The following is a 25,187-nucleotide window of genomic DNA, read 5'->3' as shown; positions in this document are numbered from 1 at the left end:
ACGCGCCTCCCGCCGTCAGACGGCGCTAAGCGTACCACTGCCCTCTCTCCCCGCCCTTCCTCGACGCAAGCGCAGATCGATCGGGGAAACGCAGCCGCTTATTCCAGCTATTTATGCGCCTGCGTGCCAGGAAGCGCAGGCGGGCGCTTGGACCGGGAATCTGTCTACCTTGTTTGGGCCCGGTAATCTCGCGTGATTAACCTCCTCTCTACGCCTGCGCAGAGCACTCTGGAGCCGAAGGTCGTGCTGGGAAGAAGGGTTGGTTTTGAGTTCGGGGACCGCTACGCCATTTCAGTGTTGGCCCGGTCGCGTCGGCTGATAGCCGAATCTCTCATCCCTCCGCCAAGATGCCGCGTATTATGATTAAAGGGGGCGTATGGAGGAATACGGAGGTGAGTTTCTTCTTCCTGCCACTCTACCTGGCCTCCCGCGGTGGTGTGTGCGCATGCGCCGTCTGCTGTTCTAGAGGCTATGGGGGCGGGGAGGGGAGGGGAGGGGAGGGGGTGGTCAGAATCCTAAAGTGTGTAAAGTTGGAAGGGACCTTAAAGGTCTCCATCCTTGTGCCTTTCCCCTGCTTCCCTTCGCCCTTTATGACTTGACGCCACCCTGCCTTTCCAGGGTTATCTCCTTGCTTCCGCGCAGTCTACGATCCAGTCAAAACTGGACAACTGGGCAGCGCTCCATGAACATCCTGCGCCCAACCTCCCACTCTTGGTGCCTTTGCTCTTGCTGTTCTTTCTCCCGCCGTGTCCTTCCTACCTATCATGTAACGTTACATTTCTCTTTATCCTCTAACGCCCAGTTTAAAAGTCTAATTTGCAGAGAGCAAGCCCATTGCCTTCCTAGACAGTCGTTGTCATTTTAAATGACTAACTTCTAAGGAGTTTTTCTTTATATGAAAGCGAAATTTGTCTTCTGCCAACTCGGTGGTAATAATAATAGCCAGCAGAGTTTGCAAAGTGCTTTATATTTGATCTTCACTATCTCCCTGGGAGGAATTTGCTGTTAATTAATTGGTTTAATTAATCGTCTGATCTGCCCAGGGTCACACTAGTGTTGTGTCTGAGGCAGGTTTTGAATTTATGTCCTCCTGATTCTAAGTAGGGTTCTATGTCTTGTGCCGCCTGTCTGCTGCTTGTATTTTCATTGACTATAGTTGATTGTGTTTTCTGAACGAATTTAATCCTCCTTCCAAAAAATTTTTTTGTTATTCTGAACTTGACAATCACCAAGAAAATGACCGTTTCCATGTTCAACAAACAAAAAAGATTATAAAACTGCAAATATTGCTTATAGCTTTAAAAAAAAAAAAGAATATGAGGGGCAGCTAGTTGGTATGGTGGATAGAGCATCAGCCCTGAAGTCAGGAGGACCTGAGTTCAAATTTAGCCTCAGACACTTAACACTTCCTAGCTGTGTGACCCCTGGGCAAGTCACTTAACTTCAATTGCCTCAAGGGAAAAAAAAAAAAAAATATATATATATATATACACACACACACACACACACACACACACACACTTATATATCTATATATATAAATTCAATTTGTTAGTTTTAAAGTTGTCCTTTTCTTTTTTAGACTCAGAACCATCTATTTTTCCTATTTTTATATTTCCCAATGGCTCTTCCTTCCTTCCTTTTTTTCCTTTCTTTATTGCTATTAAACACAGTCAAGCAAAACAGATCTACTTGTTGGCCAGAATAGAAAATGCCACTTTCTGCATTTTTTGTCTATTATTTCTCTTAAAGTGGCAACAGTTCAGTTTCAGATAGATTGAAGACCTAAATTCAGATCTGAAGCTTAATATCTTTGTGACATTGAGCCAGTCAATATTCCTGAGTTTAACTTTTCTCATTTCCAAAAGAAGGGGTTTATGATTATACTGCCTTTGATATTTCTTCATACTGTAGCAGATCTGTGTTCTTGTAAGGTATTTGTAGATAGCTTTCCTGTCCTGATGAACTTTCTCTTCTTCAGGCAGATTATTCCTTTTTCTGGTGCCCTAGTTGATAATAGCACATTTTCAGCTGGGATGATGGAAAGTGTTAGAGCTAAGTCCCGAAAGACAGTAATGATTCTTAAAGCTTTGGATGTAGGAGGGAGTTTATTTCAGATATGAGAAAATAGCTTGAGCACATGGAGGTGAGTATTCTGAGTGATTCAGATTTCTGGAAAATAAAGAGTGTAAGAAGGGAGAGTAAGGTGAAATACTATTGGAAAAAGCATATTGGAGCTGGGTTATGGGGAATTGTTCAAGACTAAGAAATTTGCATTTATAAACAGTAGGCAAGATTTTTTGAGCAGGCGTGATATGATTTAGATCTTTGCCTTGGGAAGGTTATTTGGGTATTTTCTGAAGAATTGTGTAGAGAAGAAACTGTAGGAACTGTTATCATAGTTCACAGAGGACATGTTGTGAACTTGGCTTATTAGGATAGAAATGGTTACATCTTAGTTGAAGCTAAGGTTCAGAACATTTGGGTTCATTTAATAGAGTTGGAATTCTGGAATACAGCCAGTGGGTAGGATGGGTAGGATAACATAGGAAAGCTGCCTATTCAACAATTCTCCTGTGTTAACTCTATAAAACTTTGCTAGCTGTTGGGGATGATAAAAGAAGTCTAGATTAAAAAAGGATTTCTGTCAGAGAGCTTATCAAAATGTGTGGTAGGGGGAAGTTTAATATGCTTTTGAGCAATTTCTGGGGTTTATTGGATTCTTTTAAATCTAACTTTGTTTATCATTAGTGCAGAATAACACTACATAAGGCATATGGATACGAAAGCTAGCATCAATCAGGAAAATTTGTGTGAAAGTCATATCTGACACATATTTGTCTTGACTTTGTGCAAGTCATTTACTTTTCAATGCTTTGAGTAGTTCTCCAAGACTATAAGTTGTATAAATTGCAAAGCAAGTGCTGATTTACATTAGCCATCTTTCATATCCCTATCCTCCCCTCCCCACCCCCACACAATATTCTGCCCAGAGTACTTTATCTCTATCAGGAGTTGAATAGTCTGATTCATCATCAATCCTCTGAAATCATGATTGCTTGTTATGCTGATCAGAGTTCCTAATTCTTTGAGATTGTTTGTCACTGTATAAAATTGTTTTAGTTTTGTTCACCTTATTCTTCATCATTTTATCTGTCTTCCCAGATTTCTCTGAAATGATCCCATTCATCATTTCTCACAGCACAATAATATCACATTACATTCAATTCCAAAACTTGTTCATTCATACCCCAATTTATGGGTACACCCTCAGATTCCATTTCTTTGTCACTTCAAAAAGAGCTAGAAATATTTTATATAGCCTTAGTTTATTCCCCCCCCCCTCCCTTAAATCCACTCTTCCCCCTTAATCTTCCCCTCCCTACTACTTCTCTTTCCCTGTTAATAAAATATATATTTTTTGTTCACGCGCGTGTTGTGTGTGTGTGTGTGTGTGTGTATGTGTGTGTGTGTATTCTTCCATCTTTGGATTGAATCAGATGAGAGCAAGGTTCAAGTATCAATTACTCCCCCTACACAGAGGACGGAGGGGGCAAATCTCCTTATTTATATAAATGTCTGCTTGTACATGCTGTTTATATGAGAGAACTTCTCTCCTCCTTCACTTAAAATTTTTCTATTCTTTTGAGATCATCAAGAAATAACAAAACCACTTCTATATCTTGCCTAATTGGGCTTTCTCAATGACTTCTGATAAATGATTGGGCTGAGAGGAGAGACAGATTATCTCCAGTTATTAGAGTATAAGCAGTCTATCCTTATCTAGTCCCTTATGGTTGTTCATTTGTGTTTTATATTTCTCTTAACTCTTTTGTTTGAACTGAAAAATTTCTATGCAGCTCTGGTCTTTTCATCAAGGAAGATAAGTTATTTTATTTTTAGTTTTATTGTTGTAATAATAGCTTTTTACTTTTCAAAATACATGCAAAGATAGTTTTCAACATTCACCCTTTCAAAACCTTGTGTTCAAATTTTTCTCCCTCTTCTCCCCCTCCCTAGACAGCAAGTATTCCAATATAAGTTAAACGTGTACAATTCTCCTAAGCATATTTCCACATTTATCATGCTACACAAGAAAAACCAAATTAAAAGGGAAAAAGTAAGCAAATAACAAAAAAGTTGAAAATACCATGTTGTCCCTAGTCCTCTCTCTGGATGTAGATGTCTCTCTCCATCACAAGTCTGTTGGAACTGGCCTGAATCATCTCATTTATTCAAAAGAGTCACGTCCATTAGAGTTGATCATTACATAATCTTCTTGTGGCTGTGTACAATGATCTCCTAGTTCTACTCCATTTAGCATGAGTTCATATAAGTCTCCCCAGGCTTCTCTGTAATCATCCTGTTGATTGTTTCTTATAGAACAGTAATATTCCATAACATTCATATACCATAACTTATTCAGACATTCTCCAACTGATGGACATCCACTGAGTTTCCAGTTCCTTGCTCCTACAAAAAGGGCTGCCACAAACTTTTTGCAAATGTAGGTGGGAAGATAAGTTGTAAGAAGACAGGGAAGGGTAGGAAGGATCCAGGTTATCAAGAACTTTAAATACCAAACAAAGGATTTGATCCTGGAGGTAATAGAGCCTTTGGAACTTATTGAACAGGAGTATGACAAGGTCATAATATACTTTAATTTAAACATTTAAACATTTCACAATTAAGATATACCAATACCTTTTTTATGATCCATGAAGTTACAGGCCCAGGCCCATAGTAGAAATATTAAGCCAGTATAATAATAATAGCAAGGTAAACTTTATATAATGGTTTAATGTTTGCCAAGTGGATTATATTTACTCATCGTTGAAGTGAATACTTTATTGTCCTCACTTTACTGAGGAGGAAAATGAAGTGAGGTCAGGTTTCTTGTAATTAATACAGTAAGTGAATGTCAGTGGTAAAATTCACATCTAAGCCTACTGGATTACATGTCCAACTTTCTGTCCACTGTGATATAGTAGGAAAGGACTTGATGGAAGAATCAGAAGAGTTAATATCAGTTCTGCCAGGTGTCAGCCAGGTGACTTTGGGAATCACTTTTTTGGCCTTGATTTCTTCATTGGTGGAATGAAACCATTGAATCATTTAATTTTTTCATTTCTTTTCCAGCTCCACAATTCCTGATCTTCCTTTTTTTTGGGGGGGGGAAGAAGTAATGTTCCCTAATCTTGTTTGGAAAACCATAGAAACCTGCTGTATTGATTCTTTCTAATAAATAATTTTTGTTATATCCTTTTCTTGTTCATTTCCTTAGGATGAAATTCTCAAAGCGGCGGTAATGAAATATGGGAAGAATCAATGGTCTCGGATTGCTTCCCTGTTGCATAGGAAATCAGCAAAACAGTGCAAGGCCAGATGGTATGTGCAAGTCAGTGAGGGGAAGCTGGAAAAAACTTAATATGTACTTAGTTTTAATGGGGGACACATGGCAGTTCTTTAAATTTAATTAAGGAAAGAGCTGGAATTAGAGTGTGGTGTAAAGATCTGAGAGTCAGGAAAACTGGGTCCTAATCCTGGTCTTCTCATAAACTTGTTTGACTTGGAGCAAGTTACTACACATATTTGGGCCTCAGTTTCCCAGCAAGTTGGAATAAGTATAGTTGCCCTATGCTATAGACCTATGAGAGTGGAAGGAATATTTCAAGACTTTAGAAACTTTAAAGCGTAAGTGGAAGTAACAAGGAGGTTTAGGAATAGATTCCCAACTAAAAGTATAGTTTTGACATTGGGAAAATTTCATCTATAGTCCCACTATTCCAGTGAAAAATATTGCAGTTTCATAGAATATGTTTAAATGTATAAAAATGTATTTTATACCAAAATAACCCATAATATTATCCTAAATACATCTGGGAGTGTTTACAAATGGGGAAATCTGACCCTGAGTGGAACCTTATGAGCAGAGTGACTTCAACAATGATGGTGAAAGGGGAGAGCAAAACTTACTAGCTCTCAGAGCAGATAGGGAGTTATTAGAGATATTAATATGATAATAAAAAAGAGGAAGAAGGTAGCCTCAAAGGGAAGGGAACAACATAATTTGCAGCATGTTTTTTAGGACAAGAAACTTATAAGGGGTCCATGAAGGGTACAAAAGAATTAATCCATGTTATTAGTTATCGAATAACACCATTTCTTTGTGACAGGTATGAATGGCTGGATCCAAGCATTAAAAAAACAGAATGGTCTAGGGAGGAGGAAGAAAAGCTTTTACATCTGGCCAAATTGATGCCAACCCAGTGGAGAACCATTGCCCCGATCATCGGGCGGACAGCTGCACAGTGCTTGGAGCACTATGAATTTCTCCTGTGAGTGAGTCTTTGAAAACAAACAAACCATTTGAATCATACATAGTATATGTTGAAAAAAACTTTGGATTACTTCTTTTGATGATAAATAATTTTAAATCTGAATAAAAGTAAAACAAGTTAGTTTAAAAGAAAATTCTTTAATGTATAAAATCAATGTCAATAGCCCTTATGTTGTTTAGATTTAAGCCTGTCATCTGCTAACATGAATTAATCAGGAGGAGGGTGAGTTGTCTCAGATTTCAGTTAAATTGAAGAAAAATTAGGAAAAAATAGGATATAAAATAAAGTGTGTGTTTCCTATTAGTCCTTAGATTAATAGGCACAGTTCTTTGAAGTTCTTTAATATTTGTTTTATTAGTTGAACTCCAACTTGATTTTTGTAGTAACATACACAATATATTCAAATCTTGAAGTCCTCTTAAGGACATTTCAAAGATTTGCTGAATTTCACTAGAATAAGGTTTTGAAAGCTATGGTTACTCTTAACATGGAAATATTTTTTAAGCACATGAACAAAAATCAATTTCCCCTTAAAATTTCTTGGGGATAGTAAGATTCTATATATTTTATTTTTTCATTTATATATTCTAATTATTTTAAGAATTACTTAAATCTGAATGGATACCTTGGAATCACAATGATTGAGAGCTCTGTTTAGGGAAGAAGGAAATAGTATACAACAAAATCATTAACTTTGCAGTTAAACCTTAGGCTATGGACAGTGTTCTGGGTATACAGTTCCAATCCTTTTTTTCTCCTGCTGTTTAAAAATGTTAGGTTAATGTCTTCCGTGATTTCTCTCTCTGTGGAAGAGGGCTAAATAGCCTTTTAAGTGATTTAAGTAATTTGAAGACTAACATAGCCTTTCCTTGATTCTCTTGAAATAGGGTGACCATAACCACAAAAAGATTTTACTTTAAAAACTAATGGCTACAGAGAAAGAAAACTGTAGTCTACTCTAACTAATGAATATTAATGCAAAAAATTTAAATAAATTCTTATAAGGGGACTAAAAAATATTTATCCAGAAAGTAATTCATCATGAGCAGTTTGGATTCATGCTAAGGATGCAAGAATGGCTCGACATTAGGAAAAAATGAATATAATTCATTCTCTCAGCAACAAAGATAACAAAAGCCATGTGGTTATTTTAATAGATGCAGAAAGAACTTTTGACAAGATATGGCATTCATCATAAAAACTCTAAAACACATAGCTGTGAAAAGGCATTTTTTTAAAAATATTAAAAACATACATATTTTTGGGATTTCTAAAGTAATAGATAAGGGGAATATTATGGATAACATGTAGGTTATCTAGATTTTAGCAAAGATTTTATAAGTATCTTGTAGTAGAGAAGAGATATGGGTTAGGTGAACATGTAATTAGATTTAGGATTCAGAACTAGTTGAATAATTAGACTCAAATAATAATTGTTAATGTTTCATTACCAACATGGCAAAAGAAGTGAAGTGTTCCTGGGATGTGATCTTTAAATCTACAAATAACCTAGAGTTGTTGGGGAATAGCTCACACTTTATGACAAAATCAGATTTCAATGAATCTGTTAATTTAAAATTTATTAGAAACAACTGTAAAGTCTTTCCCTTGGGCACGCAAATGCCAGCTTCAGAAGTCCAGGGTGGTAAAGATATGGTTAAATAGCAATACTGAAAAAGATCTGGATACTTTAGGGAACTGAAGGCTCAATGTGAGTCATCAGAACAATGTGTCTGCCAAAAAAGATTATGTGACCTTGACTTCATTAAGAAAGATAATGCTTCCAGGAAATAGATCATACTTCTACCACACTCTGCCTTTGTTAGACCTTATCTGGAGTATTGTATCCAGTTTTGGATACCTAGAGAAAATAAGACTCAGGGGGATGTAGTTGCTGAAAGGGTCGTTATGTGAAGGAGGCTTAAATTTGTTCTATTTGGTCACAGAGGAGAGTACTTGCAGCAAAAGGTGTAAGTTGCCAAGAGGGCATTTTTAGGCTTGATGTCAACTAAAACTTTCTGTCAATACTTTTCAGAAATAGAATGGGCTACTTCCCTTATCTTGAAGTCTTCAGGTTAGATGGAATGACCAGTTGTCATTTATATTATAGATTGGATTAGATGACTATTGAAAGATTTTTTTCCATCCTCACATTCTCTTGATTCTGTGACTTCATGTTTCTCAAAACGAGGTTTCCAGACACTAGCAGGAATAAAGCAAGCATACTCAGTTTTCTTCATAATTATTCAGTATAATTCTAAAAGGGCTAGCTGTACAGTAAGCTAAGACAACAAAATCAAAGGCATAAAGGCATTGCAAACTATCTCTTTGCAGATGACATCATGGTTATATAAAAAACCTCATGGTATCAGTGAAGAAATTAAGATGATAGTTTCAGTAAGGTTTCAGGATGAAAAAATAAATTCATAAGCTCATAGCTTTTCTTTACAGTATTAACAAAAACCAAGAAATAATCATATCTAAAAGCTAATACTAATTAATTGCTAACCTCATGCTTTAAGACTTACAGAGTACTTTGCATAAAAATTTGTTCAAAATTACCACAAACTACATTATAGAGTGGTAGATATTGATATGTCCTTACAGTGCAAGAAAATTTGGGTTCAAGTACTTCCTCTCTGTTTGTTCAGCCTATGTGATTTTTGTACATGTTCTTTCAAAGGTTCATCATAGGGGATATACTTAACATGCTGGAGACCTTTTTTTCATTTTCCTCAAGGTGCCAGTGGAGCTCTCTGGTTAATTCTTTATTCTTGCTGTGTGACCAACTCATCTTCATTTTCTATCAAAGGATGTCTTTTTTTCTTTTTTTAATTAGTTAATTTATTTTAATACATATTGCTTTATGAATCATGTTGGGAGAGAAAAATCAGAACAAAAGGGGAAAAAATTATGGGAGAGAAAAAAAAAAACAAGGAGTGAATGGCATTTTCTGTCCAATTTCTATTGGGATTGCTTTGGATAACTGAATTACTGAGAAGAACCAAGTCTTTCATAGTTGATCATCACACATTTTTGCTGTTATTGTGTACAATATATTCCTGGTTTTGCTTGTTTTGCTCAGCATCAATTCATATAAATCTTTCCAGACCTTTCTAAAATTAGCTTGTTTATTTTTTTATAGACTAATATTATTCCATTACCTTCATATACTACATTTATGATGTCTTTTTTTCTTCAGAGTTCCTTATTAGTTATATTGAACAGTTTACAACACCCACCATGTGCCTTTCTATCGCCTTCTGTGATTTTTTTTTAGTTCTCATTTTTAGAGTTCCAAATGCAGTTGAATTTGTCCTTCTATTATATCGCAACACCAGTTGAATATTAATAATTGAAAAAATTGGCCTTTGCTTTCATGGAACTCCTGGGTCAGTAAAAGAACTCTGCAATTTCTTGAAGGTAATCCAGCTTGCTCGCCTTTTCCTGTTTAACTCTGGGCCTAACTAATTCATCTGTCTTGTCTGTTCAAGATATACATACCATTGGATCATCTCTCCAGTATACTTATTCAGTTGTTTCTTGAAATTCTGGCAGTTGGCCTGTTCTGTGTGGGTGGTTGAGCCAATTTTTATTAAGAGGTTATAATCCTCTTCTGAGAGGCCCTAATCTACTCAGTGTCATCTGCAAATAGGAGCATTTGCAGGACCTGACCACATCTACAGGTAACCCCTTTTTGACAAGGACTATGTGCTGAATCTCCATCATCACAGTGGTGAATACCTTTGGAGAACATATGTGTCCCTTTTATATAACTGAGGGTTATCAAATGGTAATTTCTGTTATTTCTTCTTAAAAAATTTGATTTTTTTTTGACACATAGATGGGGACATGTAAAAGAATCAGTAAGATATAGCATTTTGTCTTACTGATTCAAAAAACAGTTTCATAATCAACAAGTACCAAACACAATGAAATCATATATTCTTTACATCTTTCAGTTAATTGTGAAATGATAATATATGATCTACTGTTTAAGGTAGCTCACAAAAGCCTGCTTATTCCCTCATCAGGGATGTCCTTGATTCATATATAGACGACTCTCGAAGATTTTATATAGATGAGGGGAATTGGCATATAGGCTTGTAATTATTGCTATTCTCTTAATTGCCTTTTTTTGGGTATAAGGTCTGAAGTTTTTTCCATACCTTTTACATATTCCCTTCACTCAGATACTTGGTATATTAGTCTCTCGATTTACTCTGCCTCCTGCAGAGACAGCTCTTTCCCTCTTTCCCTTCATTTCCCCTCCTTTTTTCTCTTACACACACATACATATTTGCCTTTTCCTCATCTTTGTTCTCTTTAGAGCTACTAATCCTTGAGGGAGAAAGAACATTTTGTTAAAATGGCTTTTGTAATTCTTTTCCATTTTTCTAATGTTTCTGTTCTCTTCCCTACTTTAATCCTTGAATGACTTTGAGATGATTTGGTTTATTTACATATCTTGCCAAACTTTGAAATGGTTTTACTCTACACTTTTTCATGAAATGATTCTCTTCATAATTGTTCATCATTCTTTTTTTTTTTGTAAATTTTTGCCTATTTTTTATTTTCAAAATATATGCAGTTTTCAACATTGACTCTTGCAAAAGCTTGTGTTCCAAATTTTTTCTCCCTTCCTTCCTTCCTTCCTTCCTTCCACTCTTTCCCTTAGACAGCAAGTAATCCAATATATGTAAAACATGTGCAATTCTTCTATACATATTAACACATTTATCATGCTGCACAAGAAAAATCAGATCAAAAGGGGGGAAAAATGAGAAAGAAAACAAAAAAACAAGCAAAGAACAGCCAAAAAAATGAAAATACTATGTGGTGATTCATATTCAGTCCCCGTAGTCCTCTCTCTGAATGTGGATGGCTCTTTCCATCACAAGTCTATTGGAATTGGCCTGAATCACCTCACTGTTACAATGAGCCATATCCATCAGAGTTGATCATCGCATAATCATGTTGTTGCTCTGTACAATATTCTCTTGGTTCTTCTCACTTCATATCAGTTCATGTAAGTCTCTCCAGACCTTTCTGAAATCATCCTTTTTTTCATTTCTTACAGAACAATAATATTCCATAACATTCATATACCATAACTTACTCAGCCATTCTCTCACTGATGGGCATCTGCTCAGTTTCCAGTTCATTGCCACCACAAAAAGGCCTGCTACAAACATTTTTGCACATGTGGGTCCTTTTTCCTTTTTTATGATCTCTTTGGACCCAGTAAAGACATTGTTGGATCAGAGGGTATGCAGAGTTTGATAGCCCTTTGGGCATTGTTCCATATTGCTCTTCAAAATGGTTTGATCAGTTTTACAACTCCACCAACAATGTATTAGTGTCCCAATTTTCCCATATCCCCTCCAACATTTATCATTATTTTTGCCTATCATTTTAGCCAATCTGAGAGGTGTGTAGTGATATCTCAGAGTTGTATTAGTTTACATTTCTCTGATCAATAGTGATTTAGAGAATTTTTTCACAAGGCTAGAAATGGTTTCAATTTCTTTATCTGAAAATTGTTCATGTCCTTTGACCATTTATCAATTGGAGAGTGTCTTATATTCTTATAAATTTGAGTCAGTTCTCTCTAGTTTAGGAATGAGCCCTTGATTAGAGGTCTTGAATGTAAAATTTTTTCCTCAGTTTTTTGCTTCCCTTCTAATCTTGTCTGCATTGGTTTTGTTTGTACAAAAGCTTTTTAATATAATAAAGTTATCCATTTTGCATTTCATAATGTCCTCTAGGTTTTTTTTTTGTTTTTTTTTTGGCCACAAATTTCTTCTCCACAGATCTGAGAGGTAGATTTTTTTTTTTTGTTCTATTTTGCTTATAGTATCACTCTTTCTGTCTAAATCATGAACCCATTTTGACCTTATCTTTGTATAGGGTGCGAGAGGGTGTTAGGTGTGGGTCAATGTCTAGTTTCTGCCATACTAATTTACAATTTTCCCAGCAGAGTTTGTCATATAGTGAGTTCTTATTCCAGAAGCTGGGGTCTTTGGGTTTGTCAAACACTAGATTACTATAATCATTGACTATTGTGTCTTGTGAACCTTATTTATTCTACTGATTGACTACTCTATTTTTTAGCCAGTACCAAATGGCTTTGATGACCGCTGCTTTATAATATAGTTTTAGGTCTGGTACAGTTTGCCTATTTGTATTTGTAGCAACATTACCTTTGGTAGCCATCTTTTTGTTTGTCAAATAAGTCTGAGGTTTCCTAAGATCTTGTTTGGCCTTTTTTTATCCTTTTTTTTTTTGTGACAATTAATTTACATTGATTGAACTTGTTTCAAATGATTAGATTTGGTTTCTGTATAATTTCTGTTGTTTATTTCCTGTTTTTCGTTTTAAATAATTTGTTGAAATAGTTTCAGCATTAAGTTGTTTTCAGTCACACAACTTTTTTTCCATTAATTTTCTTAATTTTTTATTTTAAACTCATCTTGAGCTTAAATGCTAAGTTTAGGGTCTGACTAGTAAGATAGATGATTCAGGTATGATGGGAACTGATTCATATCAACACCACTTCTTTTTCTGTCAAAATATAATTTATTTTTGTCCTTTGTGGTGTTATTTGGTACTCATCAGATTCAGTGTCTGTTGATTCATTTTTTTTGAAGAGTATATTCCTAATATAAAGGTGTGAGACTTTTCTGTAAATTTTCAGTCTTTGGTGTCTCTCATTCCTCTTCTTGAATCATGCTTTCCTCTGTATCTAGCCCATCCTTACCTTCTCTCACGTTTACATTTAAGTTACCAATTTGTCTGAACATATGTTGATTTGATTCAGAGCCTCTTATCCCATTCTTAGTAGAATTTGTTTACCCCTAAATCACAGCAACCAATGTTAGTGCATAAGCTGCAATAATTTATGTGGTAATTTTTTTGCAAATGCTTGTTAGTTTTACAATAATTGATGACCAAATATGCTTTGAAATAATGTTTCTTGTTGCATGTGGGTATATGATAAAAGTTACTATGCCAGCTTCTTTCTTCGCCATCCATCTATTTAGCTGCAAATTCCTTTTTCTAGTTTAATTTATAGCAGGAATCTCAAGATGGATATGATTCAGTTTCTCTAGGAATATGTTTGTTGGTATGGTCATTGAACAAGGATCTCACATTTAAGATATCAACAGTCAAGGTTTAATAATGGTCTGAAAATTGTGAAATTCTTAGCACCTTCTTTGTTTCATTTCCTGCCCCTCTGCCAGCAACCCTGCAGGAATGGAAGGGGGCATGCCCAGGACTGAGGATTGTTTGAATAAATAAAACCTGCAAGACACTTTTTGATAAAAAGAAAGGGATACGGTTACTAGTTCATGGGACTGCAATATAAAAGCTCACACCATGAAAAGAGATTAGGTATCATTCACAATTATGGGAAAAGAGATTTTCATCTAAACAAGGGAGCTAGAACATAAAAAACTAGAAAATTTTGACTTCATAAAAGTTTTTTAATTAGAGGAGAAACAGCAGTGTGGAGAATACTTATATTTTTTCATAGACACAAGTCTGATGAGCAAAGTAATACAGGGATTTGACATTTCTGGAGTAAATGTAGCAGTGATGGTAAAGGAGACAGAAGATTAAGTGTCAGTTTTCAAATTAAATATTAATTGTGAAGTAAAATGTTTGGTATAGCAATTTTTTTTTCCCTGCCACCTTTTATTTAATAAAAGCAGGAAGAAATTAGTGAAGAGAGATGGCTTTTTTTTTCTTTGAGAACTTTTAATTTTGGCTTATTTAATAGACAGAATCCTAAGGCTGTGGGAAGTATAAATTTCTAAGAATAAGTAATTGAAAGATGTAGGTATAAGGATAAGATTCTGCAGGTCTTGGCCCTCAGTTTCCCTTCACATCCATGGACAGTGAACTATTAATTCACTCCTATTTTACAGCTGCTGAATAACCCTGGGAGCAAATATAGCTTAAACACTGTCCTGGGTGGGTTCTGGACAAATCCATCAAGGATGCATTATCTATATATTGGAACTAGCCATTCCAGGAGTAAAGCTTCACTCTTGAAAGACTCTGGTAGGACTGGCCCCCCTTCTGGATTCGCTCAAGAAAGTGAACTCAGTATTGCTGGCATTTAGTCACCTTTGTTCATGGGCTATTTAAGTCATGATAGATCAGTACCCAAATTGGAATCTCACCCGTGGAGAGGATGCTCTGCTGGGATCCTCCTGGTCGGGATTTGCAGGATTGTGATCTGAGATTCCCCAGCCAGAGGACCAATGTTAGTGCTTCCCTTAATTGGTGATGTAGTCTGTCTTCTCTTGCTCTCTTGTCTATGTATCTCTTTATATTGTATAATCATATTAATCATAGGATGCATTAAGTGTCTTTGTTATAAGAACTGCACTGTCAAGTCTTGTTTTCCTTTTTTATAATTCATTGTTATTAAACAATTAAATACAACCTGGTATCTTAGGTCCTGTTGTGGGAGTGAGCCATTACATAGGAGCAAATTCATAAATCTTAATTTATGTAATTCCTTCTTTCCAGGGATAAAGCTGCCCAAAGAGACAATGAAGAGGAGACAGCAGATGATCCACGAAAACTTAAACCTGGGGAGATTGATCCAAATCCAGAAACAAAACCAGCCAGGCCTGATCCAATTGATATGGACGAGGGCAAGTGTTTTCCCATGATGAAATTGTTTTAACTTTGAATTGCTCAGATTTTTTTTTTTTTTTTTTTTACCTCTCTGGAGTTTCTTAACTTGGAAACCTTTTGGCAATTATTCTTTCTCTTTAACACTTTCTCTTTTCTTTAATGGTTTCCATTTTTTTTTGTTTCCTTTCACAAATTAATTGTTCTTTTAACCAGTGATTCTTTTATCTAATTGTCTTCAAAGGAACAATAGTTATTGTGGAGAAGAGGGGAAGTCAGGATATCCGAATCTTGTTCCTAATTCTATTGTGGGTGATTTAGGTCATCTTGGGAGGAAGTTTAATGTCTCTTAGCCCTAGCTTGCAAATACATTTGACACTTGGTAACAGCTCATTTATCCTAGGGTTAGGATCAGATGGGATAATATTTGTAAAGCACTTAGTACAATGCTTGAAGTGCTATATAAATTCTAGCTATTATTATTACCTCACAGGATTATTGTGAGGCCCAATGAAATGATAGATATGAGAATACTTTGAAAAAGTTAAAAATGCTATCTATATGCACTAAATTCTACACAAACATATAAATCTTCAAAATGACTCATAATAGTAACTCATATTAGTAATGGTGTTTTATAGTGAGGGCAAACCTATAAAAGGAGATAATACTAAAAGGAAATTTACTTGAGGGGAAAAGATATTTAAAATATGAATTAACCCTCTAGTATGTGCTTGATTTTACTAGAGATACTGAGTTGATGATGGAACAGAAAAGATTCTCTTTTTTGGATCTCTACACGAGTATTGGGTGTTAAATTTCCATCTTTTTTTTTTTTTTTTAAAGTGTATTTAAAAAGAGTCAATTATGTGAAAGCCCATTCAGTTTTATTATGCAACAGGAAAGAATCATTTGTACTATATAGGTTCCTAGTATCTTCCTTTTTCTGAGGGAAAGGCATTAAGGATTTTTTCTCCTCCACAGATGAACTTGAAATGCTCTCAGAAGCTAGAGCCCGTTTGGCAAATACCCAGGGAAAGAAGGCCAAGAGAAAAGCAAGAGAGAAACAACTGGAAGAAGCAAGGTCTCTCTTATTTTTTTTTTTTCACTGAGTCATTTGTTAATCAAAATAGTCACAAACCCATTGAAAATATTGTGCTTTTTTTTTTTAAACTATGTCTTGAATATTAAAGAATTGTTCATCTTTTCTTAGTGTTAGCCCTTAATTTCATTGTCCTAATATTTTGATGGTATCCTAATTTTTTCCTTATTGAATAAGCATTATAATTGCAGAAATGGTAAGTTTTTGAAGTCATAGCAGAAATAATGTTTTTTATTGCTTGGAATTTACTTTTTGCTAGCTATTTATATGATATACTAATACTTTTCAAAAAGAGGATAATGGTTTTATGACTAGAAGATACCCTATGTTTTGACATGCCTGCTAATTAAGTATGAAGAACTACTGACATATCAGGAATTCTTCTGATTAATAAGAGAGTCCTTTCTAACTAAATGTTAGATTTTTCCTTTAATTTTATGGAAATGCTTTTCTATTTAATTTTAGAAGGAAAATTTGCTCTTAACATTTTCTAACTTTTTGGAAATGCCTTTCCTTTTTAATTCTAGAAGGAAAATTTGCTCTTATCATTTTCTGATTCCTCAGGCGCCTTGCTGCCCTTCAAAAGAGAAGAGAACTTCGAGCAGCTGGCATAGAAATTCAGAAGAAAAGGAAAAAGAAAAGAGGAGTAGATTATAATGCAGAAATTCCATTTGAAAAAAAGCCTGCTCCAGGTTTTTATGATACATCTGAAGAAAATTATCAGGCACTTGATGCTGACTTTAAGAAATTACGACAACAAGATCTTGATGGGGAGTTAAGATCGTAAGTAGCCTTTTTAATTTTTAAAAAAATTTTCATTATAAAGTGGTACTATCACAAAAAACACTCAGAAGGAGTAAAACCTTATATAAAACCCTTAAAACCATTTAACAGAGTAGAACTAAATGAACAATAAAAAAAAGCATCCTTCCAAGTTGAATCAATCATATTTGAAATCATATGTAACATTTCATATCCATAATTAACATGCCTCCATTTTCTTTTAAAAATAATTATCTTTTATTATCATATTGCCTTCATTTACAAACATCTCTTACCCCCAATCCACCCAACTGGTCTTTGTAACAAAGAATTAAAGAAAGAGGAATATAGAATCAGTTCAGGAAAACTAATCAATATTTCATCTCAGCCAAACTGCATAGACATTTCATAGCCCTTTCTCCCATCTCTGCAAAGAAGAGAGGGAGTGACATACATTCACTTTTCTGCTTTGTTCACTATAATTGTACAGCATTCAGTTTTATTTTTTTGTTCTTTCCATTTACATTGTTGTACTGATGTATATTGTTTTTCTCATTCTGCTCACTTTACAAAGTCTTCCCATTATAATCATCATCTCTTATGCTACAACAGTATTCCAAACCATACCCCAATTTGTGTTTACTCACTTTTTTCCCCATTATTTTAGCACCAAAAAATGTTGCTCTTAATAGATTAATGTTTATGGATCCTTTTTTTTTTTTTTAATCATCGACTACTTTAAGATATATGTCTAGCAGTGGGATTACTGTGGAAGGACTTGGACATTTTATTAACCTTATTTCTGTTTTCCAAATTACTTTCTAGAATGTTTGTACCAATTTATAGTTATACCAGTAGTACATGTGAAGGGGTGTGAGAATTGAGAATTGAGAGATCCTCTAACAGCAATGGGTTCCCTGTTGGTTAGTGGTAGGTTTTGTGAAAGAATTTGCTAGATCCCCAATGAATATAGGTTGGAGGTTTATAGCAAGAATGGGTTTATTTATGCTAAGAAGACAGCTTTCTTAGGGGGCAAACTCCTGATTAGGAATTAGCAGAGATGGATTGACAAGCCTTTGGTTTGTCATGGCCCCTAGCTGGGACTATTCTTCAACTCAGTAGAGGAGTTGACCATGTTCCAGGCCAAGATTTCCAATTGAATGAGATTACTTATTTGGGAGTTTCCCCTAGAAGAGTGGGCCTCCTCTCAGAGGCCAGGAGGCCAAAACCTTCCCCCAAAGATTCTTTTCCAACCCTTCAGAATTAAGATTAAGGGGGACACAGTTTGCATCAGTGCCCCCCCAGATTAAAGGGGACACAATTTACACATTACATGAATGTGCCTCTTTCCACTAGCACTGTCCTTCTAGCACTAACTATTTTAATCTTTTATTGTTTTTGTCAATTTGATAAGTGTGAGGTGAAATCTCATATTTGTTTCAATGTGTAGTTCAGTCAGGAAGTTGACAGCAGGTACTTACAGTGTGATAAGTGTTGGTGATATAAAGGCAAAAATATGTTCCTGACCTCAAGGGTCTCACTGTCTAATGGGAGAGATAATATGAAAATAACTATGTATATTCAAAATATGTAGTGTAAATGGAAGATAATTTTAGAAGATAGTCCTCGGTCATGGGGTAATTTCACAAAAATTGGTCTCCTCCAGAAAGCAGGATTTGAACCAAGCCTTGAAGGAAGCCAAGGAAGTCAGGAGATAGTAGTAGAAAGTATTCTTTGCCTGGAAGAAAACCAATTAAAAGACTTTTGGGAGATGGAGTATCTTTTCTGAGGAACAAGAAGTCCTGCCATGTTATGAATGGTATTAATTGAGTATTTTATTTATAATCATGGAAATAATAGGGAGCTACTGGAGTTCGTTAAGTTAGGGGTGATGGTCAGATCTGTGCTTTAGGGAAATTATTTTTGGCAATTGAATAGAAAATAGATTGAAGAGGGGAGAGACGTGAGGTAGGAAGACCCAACTAGAAGGTTCTTATAATAATTTTAAATTCTCATTGTAAGTTATTTGAATCAGTCTTTGATGTGATTGTTAATAATTTTTCATTCTTTATATATAATTATCAGTTGGGGAGTGGCTCTTATTATTCTTTGTATTATACAGAAATATATGTGGGTCTGTGTATATCTGTTCTGTTTGTCTTGGATGTTAGACCTTCCTCAGAGCTATTTGATTCAAAAGTTTTTCTCCTTTTCAAGTTTTTTTTGACAGTTTTCTTTACATCTTAGCTGTTCTAATTTTGTTCCTGCAAAATTATTTCCATTTCTTATAATTGGAATTGTCTCTCTTTCTGTAATCTCCTATATTACTAGCTGGGGCAGCTAAGTGGGTCAGTCCAGAACACTGGGCTTAGAGTCAGAAAGATTTCATTTTTTTGAGTTCAAAACTGGCCTCATACACTTATTAGCTGTGTGACACTGGGCAAGACACTTAATCCTGTTTTCCTCAGTTTCCTCATCTTTCAAATGAGCTGGAGAGGGAAAATGGCAAACCATTCCAGGATCTCTGCCAAGAAATCTCCAAATGGGGTCAGGAAGATTAGAATTTAATTTAGATAGTTGAGCAATAGCAATGTATTCCTAGCTTCCTGATCTTTAAAATATTATCTTTTAATACTAGATCAAGTTCTTAGGTCTTGTGAATTTCTTGATGGTGTTTAATTCTTGCTAAAATGACACATTTAAAGAAATCAAGAGAGACAGTGTTGTATATTGGCTAGAAAATTGGCGTTGGGAGTCAAGAAGACCTAGATTCAAGTCCTACTTCTGACATTTGCTATCCCTATAACTGGGTGAAATCATTTATCTTTTTCAAGTCTTGGCAACTCTAATTCTATATGTTGCAGAATAGTTGTTGACAATGCATTGATAAATGGAGTTTCCTTCACCAATTAAATTATATCTCTAAATCCTCCTCCTTTCTAAGAAAAATTCATTTGAGAGTATATTATGGGAATGTTATTGATTTGTGGCATTTTAGCTTTTTTACTTACTTTATGCTATTAAATTTTTTTTTTGCTGGCAGAATTATTTTTTGTTTATTCATTTTCTGTTTTGATTGAATGTTGTTTTCCAAAATAAGCATAGAATACTATTCTTTCTGGATTAGACTGTGAACTCCTTGAAGACAGGGACTACTTTTGCCTTTGTATCTTCAGTTCTTAGCACAGTGTTTGGCATGTGGTAGTTGTTTAAAAAAATGCTTGTTGACTTGATTTGACAAGGGGTTTGACAATATATATCAGGATGGAAAAGTTATTCCTGACTTTTTTGACTTTTGACAACCAGCCTTTTGGTATCACCATTCACTTGGAAAATTATTTAACTCTTTTCTCCCCCTTTTTTTTTTCCTTCCTCAATACTTCATTACAGTGAAAAAGAAAGTAGAGATAGGAAGAAAGATAAACAGCATTTGAAAAGAAAAAAGGAGTCTGATTTGCCATCAGCTATTCTTCAGACCAGTGGAGTATCAGAATTTACTAAAAAGAGAAGCAAATTAGTACTTCCTGCGCCTCAGGTAAATTGTGAAATGTTTTTTTCATTATGTTAACCATTGCATGTTTGCAGCCTGTATGATAGATATCCAAAGTTGGAAGCTCCCTAAATTTTACCAAATTTTTTTTTTTAAACTTATCTATTGTCTTATTAAATTTGGAGGCTCCTGGAAAAGAATTGTGGAACTCACTGTGAAATGTATATAATCTTGGTGTCTGATGAGCCCTAGAAACATATTTACTTCTTTCTGGCTTCAGGTACTTCCATACAGATGCACATAGCCTTGCTAATGTTGTGACTTTGCCAGGAGCCTTAGAACATTGTTTGAATCTTTGGAAAAGCGTTTTGCTTTCTTCTGCCTTCATCTGAGAAAAAAACTGAATATTTTCTGGGGGTGGGGGGCTTTGTTAACTTCTCCCATATTCTTCTTGCCTCTGATTGAGGTAATCCATTTGAGCAATGGTTGGTTAGAAATGCATCATAATACCAAGGAAAATCTAGTTTTGTTCAAAATAACAACCCTCAAAAAGCCATTTCTTAGCTTCATAAAATACTTTTTCTGCAGTCATTTTAGAATGAGGCAGAGCTTTCAGCCTGTGGTTGGTGAAGCTAGGGTAAATGGAATATTTTTGGAGAGGTGGAAAGAAAACTAAAATACTATAATTTTGTCAGTAAAGGATATATCCATTTTAATCCTGAGAACCAAGTGAAAAAAATATACATATGAACAGGGCACATTGGGTTTTTGGGGCTGGTTACAGGAGCATGAATTAGTTGTGTCATATTTAGTGTGACATAGTGTAAAGTGTACTAACTTTAGCATCAGTGGAGATGGGTTTGCAGTACTCACACTAATATATAAAGACTCCTGGATTTTAATACTGTCTTTACCATTAACTACTTGGGTGATCAGCTAAATCATCTTATTTCATTCAGTTTCTCCATTTGTGAAATAAAAGAGTTGGTGTATTAGTTTACTTTAAAACTTTATGACATTTTTCCTTTTTCCCTTTTCTTTTTGTTGAGAGAGGAATATAGAAAGATGTTTTACATGACTTCACAGGTATAAATTGATAGCCTTGTTGCTTGTCTTTTCAAAGGATTGGGTATAGAGGAAGGGAGAGAATTTGTAACTTAAAATTTAAAACTAGCAGAATGATGATAATAACAAGTGAAATTAAAAAATAAAACACAAATCTAATTTATATTTTAATATATTTAACATCTACTGGTCATCCTGCCATCTGGGGGAGGGGGTGGGAGGTAAGAGGTGAAAAATTGGAACAAGAGGTTTGGCAATTGTTAATGCTGTAAAGTTACCCATACATATAACCTGTAAATAAAAGGCTATTAAATTAAAAAAAAAAATTGTACCAAGAATGTTAGTTATAGCAATAAAGGAAGAAAAAATAAGAAATAAAAACAGGCAATGAGGAAATAAAGTTGTAACTACAGGTGATATGAAAATTCTAAGGAATTAAATAAAAACAAGAAATTCAAGAAAAAAAAATAATAAAACACAAGTATATAGATGTCTGATTTAAAAATCCTACGGTAGGCCCCCCAACTTTATGTATGGGTCTAAATATATTAGTAAGTGTTTTGAGGGAGTTATTGTTTGAAAACTTTTAGAACTAAACAGAAAAAAGCTTATGGTAAGTTTAGGCACTATCAATAAAATTAAGAGTCAAATAAAATAAAAATACATAAATCCACAAATTCCAAATTATTTACAATTTAAAAAAAAAAATCTGATATGATATGAAATGATAAAATAATGTCAAAATATTGTATTTGTTTCCATGTTTTCTTCTAGAACTAATCCTTGTAAATTTAAAGCTATTCTAGTTTGGGGATTAAACATTAAAATATTACTTAGATCGTTGATTTCTTCCTTTCAGATTTCAGATGCAGAACTTCAGGAAGTTGTAAAAGTTGGCCAAGCAAGTGAAATTGCACGTCAAACAGCAGAGGAATCTGGCATAATGAATTCTGCTTCCAGTACTCTTTTGTCTGAATATAATGTCACCAACAATAGTATTGCTCTGAGGACACCCAAAACTCCCGCTGCCCAAGATCGAATTCTGCAGGTAAGTATATTTACCCTATACTGTACAGTATAATAATACAGATAGATAGTTTTGTATCATGAAATAAAGCATGATATTTTGGGGTTTTTTTTGTTTTGTTTTTAAATCTTATCTTTTTGGCAAATAGCTGGAGGTTGGGTTTTTGAAATCACAGTTTAATAGACCCTTACCTCTTGTCTAGTTCAGGCTAAACATTAAAAGATTAGTTATTTTAAAATTAATTAATTTAAAAAGATTATTTTAATTACAATTTCACTTTTCTAAAAGAGAAACACCTTTTAATCAATTTTACTTAAAGTATATGAACTTTGTTCATTTGTTTCTTTTGAAATGATTACACTTATTTTAATACTTAAAAAATATCCAGATTTACAATTTTTATCCAATAGTTTTGGCCAACTGTATTTGTAGGGTTTGTGGCTCAAAGAAGAGAAGTAGTAGGGTATAGGAATGTGGGGCAGGAATCAGGAGCCTTAGAAATTCAAGTTTCTGGCTGCCTTTTTTTTTTTTTTTTTTTTTTAAATAGGTTGACCTCTACAGTTACATAACCATTTTGAATCTTAGAAGAATCTGAAAATTGGGGATAAAATTTCTTTTTGTTATTGTGATAAAGTGGTATGTGTATATTTTGAGAATATCTTTGATGAAAATGAGAAGAAGAAATCATTGTTTTATAGATGGTACTTTGTAGCAGTTCATAGCTTTAGTCATTTAGTTGAATCAGAAATGTAGAGAAACAAGAAACTTTAAGTTTCTCTTGTTTTTAAAAAATTATTATTACAAATATTCATTTAACTGAGTGCAAGACTTAGTATAACAGATTTCATCCTTAGAGGCCCTCCTACAATCAGTTGGTTCATGTGCATATGTTATGATCATTTTCCTTTTTCAGATGATTTTGTAGTGATTTCATTGAACTCTGAACACTACATTAGATTGTTAATGAGATTTGTGACCACTCAAAAAAAGATTGTTTTAATGATCAATATATGAAAAAATCAAGTGGAATAAGAATGTTTATTGCCTACATTATGGTATAGGCAATATGTTGAATTTTGGTTATTTTTACAAAATGCAAAGTTCAGTGATCATTCTAAGGATTCTGAAGTTTGCAAACCTCATAGATTCCTGAGCTTCCCTTAAAGTTCAGCCCAAGTACTGCCTTCTAAAGGAAGCCTCTCTTAATACCCCTGTTTGCTAGTGTTCAGACATTACTTTGTGTTGTTGTTTTTTTTTTTTTGCATTTTATTTTCTATGCATATGTTGTTTCCCCTGATGGAAGCAAACTTCTTAAGGGCAGACAGTTTCATTTTGTTTCTGTATCTATAGACAGCAAGTATTTATTGATTTGAATTGAGTCAGTTAAGCAGTTTACATAGATTGCAATTGATATTCAGTACAGTTATCTACAAATGTAGAAAATTATCAGATTCATCAAAACTCTTAAAAATTTATTAATTCATCATTATTCATTAAATGCTTACTATGTGCTAGTCACTGATAACTACAAGAATACAAAAACAGACATGATATGATTCTTGTTCTCAAGGAACTGACATCCTATCGGGAAGATTTGTCCATAAGTATATGAAAAATTTATACAAAGTAAGTAAAATGTAATTTTGGGAGAGAGGGAACTAATTGCTGGATGGTTCAGAAATGGCGTCATGTCTCAGGTGGTCTTGAGGAAAACAAAGGACTCTGAGAGGTAGTGGTGATGAGGTAGTGGTGATGAAGAAGTACCTTCCAGGAAGGTGGAATGGCCAGCATAAAGGCTTCTGGATTGGAGATAAGGTGTTGAGGAATAGCAAGGAAGAACACTGTTTGATAGTGGTCAAAAAAAGAGTGATTTAAAAAAAAATAAAATGTGCATCTTCTGATTTAATATTAATTTTTGAATTTTTAATATGCTTACATCTTTACAAAGTGAACTGGCAACTTGTAAAGATTTTGGCTTGTGATTATTATAGATTAGGACACAAAAGCATGGCTTGAAACAAAACATTTTTGCAAAATTTCTGTTGTATGTAGTAAATTGAAAGAAAATATTGAAATACTAAACATTGTCACATTCTAGGTTTCTTAATTGAACATAAAGATTTTGATAGAATTGTTCATGTCAGTAACAATGTTAACATGGTGCTTATGCATTCTATAAATATTTCCCTTCTAAATCGTCTTCACATTGCCAAAAATGTCTGAAACGTACTTATTTTAAACCTCTTGTTAAATAGGAAGCACAGAACTTGATGGCTCTTACCAATGTGGACACCCCACTGAAAGGTGGTCTTAATACACCATTGCATGAGAGTGACTTCTCTGGTGTAACTCCTCAACGACAGATCATTCAGACACCAAACACAGTCTTGTCTACCCCATTCAGGTATGGTAAGCATATTACAGGACAAGTTTGTAGTGGAGAAAAATCCTCTAAATATTAAGGATTAGACAATTTGTTTATTTTATTGAGATAGATGCAGAATGAAAACAACCTCATTTAGTTTTTATCTTCCCTGCTTTTGTACCTACCCAAATGCATAAATAACCCTCCAGAGTTTAATTACAGAGTGTTTTATCCCATTCTCATAGTCATTTTCTTTTGCTAAAATGAAAGTTTGGTGAATTATTCCAAAAAGCTTATACATCTCTGGTTCATTGAGGTGGATGATGTGCTTCCCTTACAACAGTTGGGAGGTGGATAGTGCAGGCATCATCACTGCTCCCATTTTA

At 34.5% G+C, this 25,187-nt stretch overlaps 1 protein-coding gene across 1 annotated transcript in view; it reads left to right on the top strand.

Annotated features, from left to right (window-relative positions):
* The first annotated feature begins 55 nt into the window (after positions 1-55).
* CDC5L (cell division cycle 5 like) overlaps positions 56-25,187 on the top strand; it is a 46,505-nt gene continuing 21,373 nt past the window's right edge. The window contains exons 1-9 of the mRNA XM_003769088.4: positions 56-392; positions 5,285-5,388; positions 6,177-6,338; positions 14,883-15,010; positions 15,975-16,074; positions 16,657-16,875; positions 20,245-20,389; positions 22,269-22,457; positions 24,692-24,840. Of these exons, the coding sequence (XP_003769136.1) occupies positions 348-392; positions 5,285-5,388; positions 6,177-6,338; positions 14,883-15,010; positions 15,975-16,074; positions 16,657-16,875; positions 20,245-20,389; positions 22,269-22,457; positions 24,692-24,840 (1,241 nt within the window). The 5' untranslated portion in view covers positions 56-347. The remainder of the gene's footprint in view (positions 393-5,284; positions 5,389-6,176; positions 6,339-14,882; positions 15,011-15,974; positions 16,075-16,656; positions 16,876-20,244; positions 20,390-22,268; positions 22,458-24,691; positions 24,841-25,187) is intronic.

Source organism: Sarcophilus harrisii, chromosome 4, assembly GCF_902635505.1.
Source record: "Sarcophilus harrisii chromosome 4, mSarHar1.11, whole genome shotgun sequence".
In the NCBI taxonomy this organism is placed as follows: Eukaryota; Metazoa; Chordata; class Mammalia; order Dasyuromorphia; family Dasyuridae; genus Sarcophilus; species Sarcophilus harrisii.
This window is presented reverse-complemented; position numbering and strand designations above follow the sequence as displayed.